We start from the raw sequence: 17,257 nt of genomic DNA on the forward strand, positions 1-17,257 counted from the left end.
ATTACGAGATCAATTTGCAATTCTGACTTTCTCTCTCGCAATTTCGGTAAAAATGCAACATTTCTGACTAGTTGACTTTTCTCGGAATTGTGAGATTTAAACTCACAATTCTGACATTATTCTTGCAATTATGACTTCATAACTCGCAATTGCGAATTTATATCTCACAGAAAAAAGTCATAATTGCAGGATATTAACTTGCAATTGCAAGAAAAAAGTCATAATTGTGAGATATTAACTTGCAACTGCAAGAAAAAAAGTCATAACTGTGAGATATTAACTTGCAATTGCAAGAAAAAAAGTCAAAATTGCAGGATATAAACTAACAAATGCGAAAAAAGACACAATTGCGGGATATTAACTCGCAATTGCAAGAAAAAAAAGTCAGAATTGTGAGATATGAACTCGCAAATGCTAAAAAAGTCTGAATTGCGAGTTTATTCATATAATTATTTATGTCTCGCAATTCAGGGATATCTCAGAATTGTGAGTTCATGTATTTGGACTTTGCACGTTTATGTCCCACACAAAAAAGTCTGAATTGTGGGATATAAACGCAAAAAAAGTCAAATTTCAAAAGTTTGAGATTAAAAGTCACAATTACTTTTTTTTTAGCAATTTCAACAAAGTGAAAATTTCACTGTAAAAAGTGGTAACCTGAAGTTGTAAGAGGCATTTCGACTTGATTTAATTAATTAAAAAAATATTTATTAAGGTTGATTACGAGGTAATAAAACAGTATATTTTTTATAATATAATTTTACATTTTTTATAGTGTATTACAATAGTTGCTGTTATACCTATTTTAACTTTACGAACTATTCATTAGGTGTAGGTACTTAATTCTATCCCAGTAGCTACTAGTGTCTATTCCAGCTTTGCTGGAAAAGATAGAAACAGTAATATTAACTACATATCGGCTTAGGATTAGGGTATTGTTTAGGGTTAGTTACGTGTAAATATGCACAATTTATAGTAAGTACTATAGTAGCTATTTAGCATATTTAACAAGGACACTGTAAAATAAAGTGTTACCGACATTTTTTAAATAGAATTTTTTTTTTTTAATGACCATTTATTTATGATTTGTTGAAAACGATAAAATGTAGTAATCCATGGTAGTGTTTTTAATGAACGTTATTATAAAGTGATATTTGTTTAATGTGCGGTCCCTGGGTTTTGAAACCTCCTGTTTTATGACACACTGTTGTTCTGACAGTTGGACATGACAGATGTATGAAGTATGAGGAAAAATATTTTCGAAATTTTCTTCCTGCAGGAGTGCATTATGGTTGATGGCATTCCTCCTTTCTAAAATGGGTCGAAGTCAATATTTATGTAGTCAAAGTAAAGGCATTTGTTTGCTATCCACTAAAGTTACTGTACCACTATTATGTGTGTGCTTACAGCTGACACAGAAAGACGGCTGTGACGGTGACATTACACTGCTCTGTACAGCCCTGAGTGCTCCGCATTCATACATTGATTGATTAACCTGAGATGGGTGGAATCTAGAATACAGTGGAGGAGTTTTCCAAGAACAAGTACATTTTCATATTTTCCTAGAAGTTTTCGGACTTTCCAGAAAAGCAGCATCTCAAGGAGTTTCTTGGAAGCTTAGCAAGTCAGTTCCACTAATTACAGAACCTGTATTGACTATTGACCACAGCACTAACAATGTTTAATGTGACGGTTCAGGTTTCCGTCACCTTGGTTTTGTTGAGTACTGGGATAGGAATCTTTTCTTTAGTTATGCGCCAGGGGTGACGCCTTGAATCAAGTTTTTCAAGTGACTGGTGATGGCATTGGGTCGAACGTCCTCTGCATTTCGGATTGAGATAGTGGAAATTTCCATGATGTAATTGGTGCTTTATTGGTCATACAGTGATTTTGCCACAGTAATTCTTCAGTTATCACCGCTCAAGGGATTTTGAAGAGCATCCAAACAACATTGGACCCCATTGATCTTCACTGTATACAAAAAACCCCAAGATATTCTTCTAAATATAATACCGTTTTTTGAGCGACTAATTTTCTTTTTGAAGTGATCTGTCCTTTTAAGTTACAATTAAGCCACAAATTAACTCACTTCCCCATTATAGTGTTAACCCGCATGTCCAAAGCCTCCATCCGGATGAAAAGTCAGCAGTCTGTATTAATATTCTTGTAAACTGAACACTGTTTAGCCTGAGGTGCGGAATAGTGTTTCCTTGTATAAACAAAGTTGGTAGGGGTGTGTCATGTCGCTCGCATGTGGGAGGGAAACTAGATATGTATTGGGTTGTTTTCATCAACTTTGAAACAAAATTGAGTGCTCAGCACATGCCAGGCTCTGGCCCTGGCAGAAATCAAATTCCTGACGTTCCGCCCACTGTCAGTCAATCCCAGAGAGTACAGATGATTGTGGCCTAGAATGCTCGGCGTCCCAAACACGCTCCATTAGTAGACAATGTAAATTTGTTCGGCTCTGTTACACTGAATGCACCTGCTTTTGTGCTGATTATGATCCTAAATAAACAAAAAGTTGTTGTTTTGGTTGCGTTGAGTTTGGTGAATCATATTATTTTGTATTCATGGAATTGTATGGTTTCTCTTCAGCTGATCAAGTGGCGAAAAACCGAAAAGGAACTCGAGGCATGTGATGCCAACAAAGAGTCTTTTAATGAACAGCCAGCATAACTAAAGGTTAACCTCAATCTGAAAACGATGACCTCTTTACTTCTTTCTTCCTCTTTCTGCAGTTTTTCACCGACGGCATCACAAACAAGCTGATTGGCTGCTACGTCGGCGGGTCCATGCAAGAAGTGGTCCTGGTACGGGTCTACGGGAACAAGACGGAACTGTTTGTGGACCGTGAAAACGAAGTGAAGAGCTTCCGTGTCCTGCAGGCACACCGGTGCGCTCCACGTCTCTACTGCACCTTCAACAATGGCCTGTGCTATGAGTTTCTGGAGGGTGTGGCCCTGGAGCCCGAGCACATCCGCAGCTCCACCGTCTTCAGGTTAGAAACAGTATGTTCAAGGGGGCCGATCATCCTTCATAATACTGAGCTAATTGATTCAGGACGGCGTGACGGAGATGGAGATACCGTCGTTGACCTCCAACTAGACAGACACTTGTCTCATTACCCCAAACCTTACCCAGTAATCCTTTAAGACATCAATGACGCACTGCACTCTCTCTCTCTCTCTCTCTCTCTCTCTCTCTCTCTCTCTCTCTCGCAAACTGACCCAGGCCTCCTGCCAATACGTGTCGGGTCTCAGACAGCTGTGAGAGAACAAGGCTACTGTGTTAGCAGGGTGATGACATGATAAAATGTTGGCGGTTAAACTATTTTAAAGGGATAGTTCAGCCAAAAAGGAAAATTCTGTCATCATTTACTCACCCTCAAGTTGTTCCAAACCTGTATGAGTTTCTTTCTTCTGTTGAACACAAAAGGAGATATTTTTAAGAATGTTGATAAACAGACAGTTGATGGCACTCATTGACTTCCATAGTATTTCAATTAGCATATAAGTCAATGTGTGCCGTCAACTGTGTGTTTACCAACGTTCTTTAAAATATCTTATTTTGTGTTCAACAGAAGAAAGAAACTCATACAGGTTTGGAACAACTTGAGGGCGAGTAAGTAATGACAACATTTTTGGGTGAACTATCCCTTTAAATGCACTATATGTGCCCTGCAAAAGTTTGGGGTTAGTACACAAAAGAATGCTTTTATTCAACTAGGATGCATTAAATTGATCAAAAGCGATATTTATAATGTTACAAACTATTTATATTTCAAATAAATGTTCTTTTGAACTTTCTGTTAAGCAGCACAACTGTTTTCAACATTGATAATAATCAGAAATGCTTCTTAAGCACCTAATCGGCATATTAGAATGATTTCTGAAGGATCATGTGAAATTGAAGACTGGAGTGTGTTTTAAAAGAGAGAATTAAGCTTTGCCATAGTAAATTGCATTTTAAAATTGCATTAAAAAATCTAATAAATGCAGCCTTGGCTGGTGAGTATAAGAGACTTCTTTCAAAGGTTTTTAAAAAGATTGCACCGACCCCAAACTTTTGATTGGTTCGTAATTATATTACATACTGTTGGGTTCAAAATGTAATCTAAACCTGAAAATAAGCTGATTTTATTTGTCTACAGGAACATTGCAAGGCAGATGGCAAAATATCATGCCATACATGCCCACAACGGCTGGGTGCCCCAGTCAGACCTCTGGCTGAGAATGAGCAAGTACTTTTCTCTTGTTCCTACACACTTTGAGGACCCTGAGATGGACCAGAGGTGAGCTTTAAATTTAAGAAGTGCACTGTGTTTTTAAAGCCGTATATGGTATAATTATGCGTTGATGTTTTTTCAGCAAAGCAGAACATGTAGAATAACACCCTTAGGTGTAAAGTCTTGCCGATATTGAAGCTGTTAATACAAGGAGCTTCACTTGCTATGACGTAAAGAAAATACCTCAGGTTCTGAATGACAGATTTAGATTTTTTTTTTCCAATTTTAAATATCCTTTGTTTAAACTGTGGTTTGGAAATCCTCCCAATTCTACATTACATGACTCATCCAGGCGCAGATACATGTGTTTGTACAGGTGCAAATTCAGAAAAGCACACATTAAAAAAAGATTGTCCATTTTTAAATATAACCTCTTTTAAAGATAGCTTCTGAAGGTGCTTTACATATAGCGACAAAAAGACAAAGCAAGAAATAAAAATAATGAAAGAAAAAATTATCAATTATAAAACAATATAATAGGGCCGTCTCACGATTAATCGCATCCAAAATAAAAGTTTGTGTTTACATAATATATGTTTGTGTATATATAGTAAAATTATGTATATTTGAATACACACACATACATGTATATATTTAAGAAATATTTGCATGAATATACTGTGTATATATATATATATATATTTATACTATATATATAATTATTAATTTATAAATATAAATATTTCCCCACTGAATATCTAAATGCATGTGTGTGTATTCAAATATACATAATTGTTATACACAGTACATACACACACATATATTATGTAAACACAAACTTTTATTTTGGATGCGATTAATCGCGATTAATCGTTTGGCTGCACTACAATATAAACATGCTTATCAAAAAAGAGAAATTGGAAAGTCAAGTAGGCTGTTCTAAATTAGATTTAAATATACTTAGTCACTTCCACTTTAATGTCAGTAAAATGTCTATTGATACATTTTTGCAGACGCAACTAAATTGTCTGAAGGAAATGTGAGTGGTGCTTGTACTTGCAAAACTGGGACAGGGATTGTGTGTGTTTTACCACATTGCTAAGCAGGTTGCTAGAGTTTTTGTCCAAGTTAAGTTTGAGCAAAAGTAATAGTTCAGGTAGGCTTGACTTTTGTTTTGGATTAAAAATTGATTATTTTTATGCCTTAGAGGCGCCATCCGTTATTGTGCAACAACCTGTGACAACAGATTACATGCCCATACAGTGTCTCTGCGGTTACTTTACTATTTATAGACAATCATATTTTGAAGTAGTCTTGCGTAAGTCCCGGAAATGAAGGTTTTTTTTTTTATCTTTTCCTGACTAAGTGAGGCAGGTACGGGTACAATGTGCCTTAATTGAATCACGCTGGAACACAAAAGCTGGTTTGTGTTTTCTGAATGCATGTATGTGTCATTTGTTCCCAGGCTGAACAGTGAGGTGCCCAGCTCCGCGTGTCTTAGAGACGAAATGATCTGGCTTCAGCAAAACCTCTCTAAACTGGGTTCCCCAGTCGTTCTTTGTCACAACGATCTGCTCTGTAAGAACATCATCTACAACCAAAAGGAAGGTGAGTCCTACAAACCCCAACAGCTTCCTTCAGCCACAGCGTTTGTTTCCCCAACCCCCCTGCCTAAGGTAGGCTTAAATTTAGTGTTTTCACCTCTGAAATATAGCATGGATGACCTTTCCTAAAGGATGGTAAAATTACATTCTCATCCATTTTCATCAAGGGTCAGGAGAATCCACTGGTTTCCGTAAAATATGTTTTCTGTTTTTGAAAATCAAAAGCAAAAGTGTGTTTTTGTTTGCTCTGGGGAATGTTGCTGTGACGCTGTTTCCTATCTTCATGATGTAGAGACTGGCGACTGTCTGCGCTACCTGAGCCACAGGATGGAGAGTGAGAGTGTGACTCCGGTCATTCCTGTTATGCAGAACGTTTTCAGTCCTTTCATTTCTGTGAATATACTTATGAAATAAAGAAGTATTTCTATAATACCCGACTTCTATTATAGCACAAGAAAAAAACAGGAAGGAAAATAAAAGCCAAAATAAGCTTCTAACTATGTTTATACATTTTTTGTAAAACCATGTTTATTTGAAACATGTAAATTGTTATTATTAACAATTTTATTCATATATATTTCTCGTTATTTTTATTTGGTTTGAGTAGATGTTGAATTTTTTTGTCAAGCGCTTAGGTGTTAAAACTAAAAGAATATATATAATACATTATATTTAACTGTAAATAATAAAATGTATTTAATTATTATATACATAAAAAAAAATTGAAAATAATTTAACTTATTACATTATTAATGTAACTGAATACCGGTTGTCCATAAAGTGGCCTTTATATTTTATCCAATATTTGAGGACAAATATTATGGGGGGAATAAAATCATCAGCATAACAGGAATGACCCACATGGAAGAATATGAGCATGAGAAAATGGCTGCTCTGCCACAGTAGTAGTGTGAGAACGTATAGTTCCTGTCTCTCACCTTTTTTTTTTTTTTTTTTTTTTTTTTTTTTTTTTTTTGAGGCTGTCAAACTGATTACCACTAGCATGTATCAGTTGCCTTCAAGGTATCAGTTGCCCCTAAAAACTGTTCTTGGAGCAGTAAATAATAAACAACAAGCGATTAGAGATTCGTTCACGTAAATCTGCTGCAAGAACAGGGTTTGGAGGCAGCTACGACCTCGGGCGCTTGTTTGTATTTGAATTTTGAGGGAGGAAGGAGGCTCTGTTTTCAGAAAAAAAGCCAAGCCACTTCCTCCAACTCGCTTTTAACAGAACGAGGGGTGGGAGGAAGTTTTCACAGTAAAATGTTTAACTTTTTGACAACCCTGCACACTCAGCCCCCTCCCCTCCCCGCCGAGACCTAGAAAGCAAGAGCGGGAGTGTTACGCAATAACCCCGCTTGTTTTTGTTTTTCGTTGATTCTCAGGGAGTCAAATAAGTTTGAGCGTCCCACAGGTTCGACCTGCACAGGAAGCCATCGTGGCATTTGCATAGAGCTAGTAACTTGGGGCCTCATTGGATGGTTAATCGACCAATGGGGATGCTGTGTGGTGGGGGTGTGCGTTTATGAGATGAGCCGTGTTTGTTCTTAAAGGGGGAGGTGCCCAATGGCCTCTCTGCAGTGAAGCTGTGTGTGTTCTGTGACAGATGTGAGTTTGCCCAAATCTCTTCATCTGCTGCACAGGGCTATAGCCACTGACTGGAGGTGTTCAGTGTGTCCCGCTAGGACGCCACCGGGTCCGGTAACCACCTCACGTGTCTCTTTCTGTAGACCAACACTTCTGTCCAATGTCAATCAAACTTTTTCTACACACCATAAGCTCTAGAGCACTGGGAATGCAAGGCCATTAAGTCAAACACACATTAGGTGCACTAATGTTACATGTAACAGACCAGGCAGTGATTTAACGGATAATACATTACACATATCTAGACTGAGAGGAGTAAGGCTTTGTATTCTGAAGTCAACACTGTTCACTCACATCACCTGACCAATCAAGTCATTGCTTGCTAGACCACTGCTATACAGACTATGTGCCACTAGATGGCGACGTTGCCCATTTTCTCTCCTTTACCTCCTCTGTCCTTCCAGCCCTGGTCTTACAGTACAGCCGTCTCCCGTTTTTATTTTTTTATTTTTAAAGCTGTAAACCTTTCTTTTAACCTGAATGGTTTATCCATTTATTGCTTTTCTTCATTTATTTCATTCTTTTTACTTTCACTGTTTTACGGTCTAGAGCAGAAGAGTGTTTGCGCAATGCGCTCTTTCTTTCACCAGCCACAAGATTTCCTGGAAAAGGTCAAAAACTTGCAATGACTTTGCCCACTTGCTTACTAATTTGTAATCGAGTAGGGATTAGAAATTGTGTTTGTTTTCATTTGAAAATACCCTAAAATTAATAATAATAATTATGATAATACACATTTTCCTTTGAAAAGAAAACAAAAGAAAACTGATTGCAAGTTTTTCACTTTTCCTTTTAGCAGACTCATGTAAATGGGTGATTCATCAATTAGATACACTTTTTTTTTTTTAATTAATAACATAAGTCATATGCTGTTATATTATTATTATAAAAGCTTTACAAGTTGTATTGTCAATTTTGCAATTCCCCCTACACCTAAACCTTTTAATTTCACCCCATAATAAATTAATAAAAGGTGGTAAAATCAGGGAAATTTTATTTATGTGTACGTTTTCCTAAATAATTTATAAAGTTTATAAATGGTTATGATGGAAATGAGACGTGACAGGGTAGCATGGTTTATATTGGTATACTGAACATTGGTAGAATGTTGCATTGTGACCCAAATGATCAGTATTTGAGAATCTTTATTCAAAAACTATATATATATTATATACCATTACCATCTCACACAAAATCAACTATTTAAATATTATTTTACTATTTAAAGTGTCCCTAATTGAAGAATCACCCAAATATAGCATGTCATTTTTTCCTGCATGCATGCTATGTGTGCATGAAATCTGTCCCCATGCCTTATTCACTTTCAGTCATTTGTTTCTTCTTTGTTGTCTTGCCCCAGAATGCAAATCCTTACTCCTTTTCCCAGATGTGATTTGATCAGTCATGTAAATAGCAGAAAATGTCCATGTAGTGTTGGTTTGCTAATACAGGCAATAGATTGTTACAGTAAAAAAGAACAAGGGTTAAGAAGGCAATGCCTGTGAGCTTTTCTAAACAAATTCCTATTTGTTTCCCCTCCTGCAGGAAATGTCAAATTCATTGACTACGAATATGCTGGGTACAATTACCAAGCCTTTGACATTGGGAATCACTTCAATGAATTTGCAGGTAACAATGCGATATGACCAATAATGAAGCAATTCTATAGAAGAGAGAAAAACCTGCTTAACCAGGATTAAAAGATATAATATGAATGGTTGTTGCATTATTGTGATTTACAGGTCTGAATGAGGTGGACTACACCCTGTATCCTGGGCGAGAGCTCCAGTTGCAGTGGCTCCGGGCCTATCTGGAGGCCTACAAGGAGTACAAATCACAGGGCACACAGGTCTCCAACAATGAAGTGGATGTGCTGTACGTGCAAGTCAACCGATTCGCCTTGGTGAGTTGAAACTGGATTTATCCACCACTGTCTGGAATCGTGACGCATTTTGATCCATCTGCACCCTGCCAAACTAAACATCAGGCTTTTGTTTTTTCAATTTAATTACTTTCTTTAATGACATGCAGCATTTTACAAAGCAAACTGGAACATCGTGCACAGTTTAACTATTTAGCAGGGAGATTGTCTGCATTAGAGTGACGCTTGAAATATAGAAAAAGGAATGAATAGGGATTGCAAGTAGTCAGGGAAGGAGCCTTGACATCCTGCCCACCTTTAAAGAAATTCACAGGCATCTAATGAGAGGACCTCTGGATGTTTGTGCGTGTGTACGCAGGTCATTCTTTGATGATCGAGTAGCACACCTGGGGCCTGTACCATGATGGTAGTTTAACAAACTCAGGGTTACTGGATTAGTTTCGAGTTGACAAAACCAAACCAATCTATTCAGGCTTTGTTGGTCCCATGATGCTGATCATCAACTTTCTCTGTCAACTCAGGCTTTGATCTTGAGTTTAGGAGTTTAGCTGTGACATCAGTAGTGAACAGCCAATCACACGCTGTGGATCAGTAAAACGAGAGAAGCAGTGTGATTCACTTCACTCTTCTGCAGAATATACATGATTGAGAAATATTAAGAATTTAAACAATTTTACACAGAAGAAAAGAGCTGTCGAGGACAACTTTAAGAAAAATCTTATACGTCAATGCAAGTAAAAGTTATGAAGTTAGTTTAGTTGATATATAGAGAGAATTGAACATTTATGCTCACATGTAATTTTTTATAGATTTAGTTATTGAATTTAAAGCTTATTTGTATGACCTTTATATAGGCTATTTATTTTAATATTAACAAAATGCATATTAATGATTGATTTACTAAAATGATACATGTGTAATTGATTAAGGGTATAATAATTACATAATAATGATTTTGAATTATTTAAAAATAATTTATTATAAATAAGCATTGTTAAAAGCCAGAGGGTTAAGTCTTTAATAGCCATTTGCTATGTAGTGACCTTTAATTTGGAGTAGAAACAGGGGGAGTGACTTTACTGCATCAGATATGTGTCACTTTGCTCACAGCTGATTGGTCCAATTTCAGTTTGAGATCTCTTATCCAGAACATAACCTGCCCTGGAGCAGGTTAGCTGTGGAGCGTAAGTTACTATTGAGATGAACACAGCTAAAAGCCGAACCACTTTAATGGTACCTTAAACCCAGGATTGGCACAAACTAAGCTTAAACATATCTGGCTAGCCAGCTAAACCGGCTTCATGGTATAGGCCCCTGCTCTTTAGTCCTTTCTTGATGATGATATTTACTTCAGAGAGGAAAACTAATTGAATATCCAGTTTACTCTCGCAGTTCAGTCTTTTGTAATCAATAGACGTGTTAAAAGCAGGGGAAGAAGGGAAAAAAAACTCTCAAAGAAAAAAAATTATCCTCTGGCTCTCAGATATGGCGAACAAAACCGAGGGAGGCATTGTTTTCTCTCCCTGTCCCTGAGAGGGACCTTGAGAGATGCTAAAACAAATGCCAGAGGAATGCCACAGTATGAGGCTTAATGAACGGTTTTGTTGCCTTCATTTTAGATTCCTTTTTCTGAGGCCTTATTTGAAAGCTCAGAGAAAACCGAAGAGATGCCCAAGAATATTGCGATATTAATATCATAAACACACTAACCTGCCATAAACAGATTTAGCCGTTATTACTTTTTAATCATAAATGAATGATCAGAAAACATGATCTAAAATTCTACCTATATTATATAATTAGATTATATAATGTCATACACAGGTAATTTTGGTTGATATTAGTAACAGTGGATACTGAAAAACCATCCCCAGCATGATGACTCCGATCTTTTCGAATATTCCTATCTAATAATTGCCTTATTGTCAAGACATCCCAATATACCGTCTCTGGCGTGATGACTCCGATCTTTCGAATATTCCTATCTAATAATTGCCTTATTGTCAAGACATCCCAATATACCGTCTCTGGCGTGATGACTCCGATCTTTTGAATATTCCTATCTAATAATTGCCTCACCAACACGACATCCTCAATAAACCCGTCTCCGGCGTGATGACTCCGATCTTTCGAATATTCCTATCTAATAATTGCCTCACCAGCACAACATCCTCAATAAACCATCTCTGGCGTGATGACTCCGATCTTTCGAATATTCCTATCTAATAAATGCCTCATCGACACGACATCTTCAATAAGCCCGTCTCCGGCGTGATGACTCCGACCTTTTGAATATTCCTATCTAATAATTGCCTCAAAGACACGACATCCTCAATAAACCATCTCTGGCGTGATGACTCCGATCTTTCGAATATTCCTATCTAATAATTGCCTCAAAGACACGACATCCTCAATAAACCATCTCCGGCGCGATGACTCAGATCTTTCGAATATTCCTATCTAATAATTGCCTCAAAGACACGACATCCTCAATAAACCAGTCTCTGGCGTGATGACTCCGATCTTTCGAATATTCCTATCTAATAATTGCCTCAAAGACACGACATCCTCAATAAACCAGTCTCTGGCGTGATGACTCCGATCTTTCGAATATTCCTATCTAATAATTGCCTCACCGACATGGCATGATGGCCAAAGGAGAACTGGCATCCCGACTGAGCCTGGTTTCTCCCAAGGTTTTATTTTTCTCCATTATGCCACCTGATGGAGTTTTGGTTCAGTAAAGACATTTATAATGTTACAAAAAATTTGAATAAATGCTGTTCTTTTGAACTTTATATTCATCAATGAATCCTGACAAAAAATTTATTACGGTTTCCACAAAATATTAAGTAGCAGCTGTTTTCAACATTGATAATAAGAAATGTTTCTTGATTAGCAGATCAGCATTTTAGAATGATTTCTCAAGGATAATGTGACACTGAACGGCGAACGCTGAGTAATGATGCTGAAAATCCAGCTTTGCATCACAGGAATAAATTACATTTTAAAATGTATTCAAACAGAAAATTATAATAATATTTCACAATATTACAGTTTTTACTGCATTTTTGATCAAACAAATACAGCCTTGTTGAGCAGAAGAGACAAACTCAATTAAACAAATAAATTACTGACCTTAAACTTTTTAACAGTAGTGTTTTTCTACATTAATTTAAAACTATATAAAATAATGATATAGTTATTAATTTACCCAGCATTGCCAAATAATAGCTCTATATATTTCAAGGACTTTGTATCTTAGATGGATTTGAGTGTGTGGTGCCAATTAAAGCTCTGCTTTAGTACATCGCCTTGATGTTTACACACCATCTTCACATGCCTAGGCCAGGAGACGTGTTTTTTAAAAGATGGTCTGAATATGCTCAGAGATTGTGTCTGAGGGGTTTCAGGACCCTTGACTCTAGCAGAGACAAACATTTATTCTGTGCAGTTGAGCGAAAAACACTGAGGATAGAGACTTTATTATAGGCCGGCAAACCCGTGATCTTTACTCACATGATGGCAGGAGTGATTCAGAGGGGCTTTTATATATATGCCACATTTTATAAGCTTTTACTTTGCTGTCAGTGATCCAGAATCAACACAAATAACTTCCATGCAGTTATCTTTTTTCCTTTTTTAATGGGTCCACTAAAAGGAAGCAGTCTTTGCTTAGAAAGGCGTGGGTCAAATGTTTCCAAGCAACAATACAACTTACAATCTGTCACGGTTAACTCCAGTGTTAGGGTGAATCCAACAAAGCCTTTCAAGAATATTTCTTAGTCCTACTTGATTCTGAAGTCAAAATTAAATATTCAGAACATATTTTTAATGAAAATAAAGGCTTTTTGGGGGGGAACATTAAGATTTGTGCATTGTAATATTGTTTTTATAACCTCGTCTTCTCAATAGCAAAAAACAAAAAAATCTTTTTTTTATTCTTTTTTTTTTATTTAATTTAATTTTCATTTTATATTATGTGCAAAGTTTCTCATCTAATACTGAAGCATTATTTAATTAATGGAAATTATTTTTTTTTTAATTTTTAGTTTTAGTAAACAATTTTGTATTCTTTTTTTTTTTGAGAGTGTGTGTGTGTGTGTATATATATATATATATATATATATATATATATATATATATATATATATATATATATATATATATATATATATATATATATATATATATATATATATATATATATATATATATATATATATATATAATTTGTTATTTTTTCATTTGATTTTGGTATACAATATGACATTTCTTTTTGAGATTTACTCATCAAAATCCTGATTTCTTCCTCTGTTAAGAAAGTCAATAAAAAGCTAAAGCTGTCCTCATTTTTCCTCATGGTATTTGGTTTTTGTTCTCCCCAGGCATCTCATTTCTTCTGGGGACTGTGGGCTTTAATCCAGGCTCAGTACTCCACCATTGACTTTGACTTCTTGGGGTAAGTTTGATCTTCTCAACAGCAATGGTCCATGTAATTGAGGTTTAAACTGTATTCTGACCACCATATTTTCTTTTGCAGATATGCAGTTCTCCGTTTCAGCCAGTACTTCAAGATGAAACCAGAGGTGACGTCACTGCACCTTCCAGAATAATCTATCAGGTCATGGCTTGCGCTACTCTAGAGAAGGGCTCCCCCTGGTGGACACTAGAACTAGCTGGAGGCCTCTTCAGTTCGTAGACTGAACACTGCACTTACTTGTCTGAACACATCATTTTAGATAAGCCCCAAAATCATTTCTCAACTCAATGTTGGTTTAATGTTGTCGAAAAACCAAGCACCTAAGTCCTCCTCCTCCTCGCTTTTATGTGGCGAGAGAGAGAGGGTCACCCCAGTGCCCTAGTTCATGATATTGCCAATTGAGGAAGCAAACAACTGACAAATAGATGGCTTACTCTGGAGCCTTGACTTGCCAATGTATGTGAAGAGTGAGCCTGGGAGAATCTCAAGTAAAGAAAAGCTCCCCAGATACCGATCCTCCAGGGACAGGGAACCTCAGACAACAACACTCATTATCAAAAGACAGAGGGGAGGGCCGCTGGGTCTGTTTTTAGCAACTAACTATCATCCTAAAGGTCATTCCTGCTTGTTTACACAACTTTTATGGGGGAGAAATTGGTGTACTGTAAGATAATGTTGGGTTTACTGTATTGATAGTCTAAACGGCGAACTTCGGGCCTGCCTGTTCCTTCGAGGGTTGTTCCTGGCACAGCTGTGGTAAAAGATGTCTAATTCAGGGACCAATAGAAGCTTTGTTGTTTGTTTCTGGCAGACGATTCCTCCCTCATCATGTCACTGTGAACCACTGTATAACGCATTCATAAAGTTTCTCATTGTTTTCTCAGCGTGGTGCTTGGAGAAGGTAGACGCACAGTAGCCGTGGCTACAACGAGCCGGTAGCTAATCTGAAGCCCACACCAAAGTGCTGATATTTCTTGCTTGTACATTATGCACAGTTTATTTTTCCACATTAGAAATAACGTGGTAATATTTACAGTTCAAACGGTGGATTTTGTACTTATTTAAATGCCGCTGGTAAAGAGTTTGCTTGTGAGCCGTGTACTTTTTTCCTGGCGGTATCGGTGAATTCTTTGTAATGGATGTAATTTTTGGAAGCCTTAACAATGGCATCGCCTGCTGGACGCACTAAAGCTTTTGTATTCATACTCCCTGTCCGCATAACAAAATGTCAGGCCTTTTTGCACAAACCGACTGCTTTGAGAACAAAACCAGTCCTCACTTTATCTTGCGATGGGCCACTCTTTCTGCTTAACTGCACATGTTGGGAGTACGGATTTTGGTAACACTTTATTTTACAGGGGCCCTGTTACGCATGTTAGTAACTTGAACTGCTATAGTAAATCGAGTTTATATGTAAGTAGCTCCGCACAGTAATGACATTGTAGCTGATTAATATTTCATAGAACCAAGTTCAGAAATGAATCTATTCAGAAATATACACACAAACACACACAATTGTATCCGTTACATACACTACTGCTGTTCAAATGTTTGTGGTCAGTAAGATATTTAAAAAATAAATAACTTCTTTTATTCAGTACTTTTTTATGCTATTCATCAAAGAATCCTGAAAAAAAAGATAATAGTTTCCACAAAAATATTAAGCATTGTTTTCAACATTGACATGACTGGAGTAATGTTTTTTTTTGCCATCACAGGAATAAATTACATTTAAGATAAATATTAAAATAGAAAATTGAAGTAATATTTCACTCTCTTTTAAATTGAAGTAATATTTCACAATATTACTGTTTGTACTGTACTTTGATCAAATAAATGTAGCCTTGGTGAGACTTCATTCAAAAACCTTGGATAAACTTACTGACCCTAAGCTTTTGAACAGAAGTGTAATATTTGTTTTCATAATAAATGCTAACCATTTCAAATAAATTATTTATTTAAATTATAGCCATCATAAATGTAAAAAAAAAAGCCACTGAAAATCATTTCCAGTTGCTGCTCAGTACACACGAGCAATGTAATCTAAAGTGTGACCAAGATTTTTCTTCAATTCCAAAAAGTTTTCTAGTGCAAACCTCAACTCTGAGACTTGCCTTCACACCGCCTGAATACCCTCATTTACCTCACGTTCCTGTGTTAGTTTGCCTATATTACAAACAACCATATTAAATTCTGTAAATACTAGAAACTGTGAACTTCGGGTTGTTTTATTGTATTTTGAAGTATGCTTCTTTTTCTATGGCAGTTCTTCTGTAACTGTCAAGCTCGCACCTTGATCATGTTTTGAACTGTCAAGGACCACACAGAATGCTACGTTTTTCTTTCCTTGTTTTTTTTTTTTAAATAGTAGGCTATAAACCCAGAAACGTCCAACATAATATTAGTAAATTGCTCTCTTCTATAACAGTCAAACGAAGATGAACTGATTTCTTTGCACTCTTTAGCATTTGTATAAAATCGGAAGTGGGTGGTTCCATCTTTCAGCCAATGAAGTGCTTCTGGTGAACATATAATGTACAGGACTGCCTCATGGAAGCGGTTTTTAGTGTAGGTGTGTATGTACAACTGTAACTAAACTGTAAAAGAAAATCTTTGCTTATTATTAAACAATGTCGATTGTCCTATAACTAAACAGAGATATTCTTTTTTCTAAACAGAAGTACTGTTAAGTAGATTTAATAATAATCTGGGGATGAAATCCTAAAGTGTTGCATTGTAGATTCTGTTTCAAATCATTTGAATAGAAATAAAATTCTACAAGTCCTATACTGTTTGTCTTGTCTTGACTTCTCGTTCTGTGCCATGAAAAGTAACGTTCTATGTAATTCACCTAGTTGATTTGTAGCCTAACGATATGCGCAAACACAGAGCTCAGTATATTTATGTAGAGAAGATGTTAAAGTTAATAGATTGAGCCACTTTTTGTTCACCGAAGAGGGGAAAAAGCATTCCTGCATTTCTTCCTAGTGTTTCAGAAAGAAATAATTATAACGGCGCTCCAGTTCAGACTGTAATTGAATTAGTTCCAGTCCCTCCAGCGACTTCCACCAAGAGCTCTGCATTAATTACCAAATTCAATATCTGTATTCACGCCTCAACTTATTTCCATTTTACAAAGGTCATATTATAAACACTTGTCTGAAATAATTACAAGTGCGCGAGATGCAAAACATATCGTCGTTTCGTTCAATTCTCGTGTCTCATTTACATATAATAATATGAGCAAAAAAGGCATGAGCCTAGAAGTTTGTTTCCCGCAGCTTTCTCAAACTTCCCTGCACTTTTTCGCTATTAAAAGGAAGATTCGTCGAACAAAAAGCCCATGCACACTGCACACATCTATTCATGCGTCTGCTTTTTTTCCACAACAGGTGGTAGACATGGACTAAATG

The 17,257-nt window shown here is 36.5% G+C and overlaps 2 protein-coding genes across 3 annotated transcripts in view; one reads left to right on the plus strand and one right to left on the minus strand.

Moving 5' to 3' along the window:
* The window catches only part of strap (serine/threonine kinase receptor associated protein), a 20,454-nt gene extending 18,238 nt beyond the window's left edge, over nucleotides 1–2,216 (minus strand). Inside the window, exon 1 of the mRNA XM_079818219.1 lies at nucleotides 2,090–2,216. Within this exon, the coding sequence (XP_079674345.1) occupies nucleotides 2,090–2,130 (41 nt within the window). The 5' untranslated portion in view covers nucleotides 2,131–2,216. The remainder of the gene's footprint in view (nucleotides 1–2,089) is intronic.
* etnk1 (ethanolamine kinase 1) overlaps nucleotides 1–16,631 on the plus strand; it is a 17,619-nt gene extending 988 nt beyond the window's left edge. The window contains exons 2-9 of one of the 2 annotated variants that reach the window (XR_013816603.1): nucleotides 2,742–3,001; nucleotides 4,154–4,294; nucleotides 5,694–5,836; nucleotides 7,439–7,533; nucleotides 9,025–9,108; nucleotides 9,222–9,382; nucleotides 13,750–13,823; nucleotides 13,905–16,631. Coding sequence is in view for 1 of the 2 variants with exons in the window: in XM_079818218.1 (XP_079674344.1) it covers nucleotides 2,742–3,001; nucleotides 4,154–4,294; nucleotides 5,694–5,836; nucleotides 9,025–9,108; nucleotides 9,222–9,382; nucleotides 13,750–13,823; nucleotides 13,905–13,977 (936 nt within the window). In the remaining variant the exon portion in view is untranslated. The remainder of the gene's footprint in view (nucleotides 1–2,741; nucleotides 3,002–4,153; nucleotides 4,295–5,693; nucleotides 5,837–7,438; nucleotides 7,534–9,024; nucleotides 9,109–9,221; nucleotides 9,383–13,749; nucleotides 13,824–13,904) is intronic. The other variant, XM_079818218.1, reaches the window with a different exon arrangement.
* Nucleotides 16,632–17,257: the final 626 nt, after the last annotated feature.

The sequence above is a fragment of the Gobio gobio genome, assembly GCF_949357685.1.
Source record: "Gobio gobio genome assembly, chromosome: 5".
NCBI lineage: Eukaryota > Metazoa > Chordata > Actinopteri > Cypriniformes > Gobionidae > Gobio > Gobio gobio.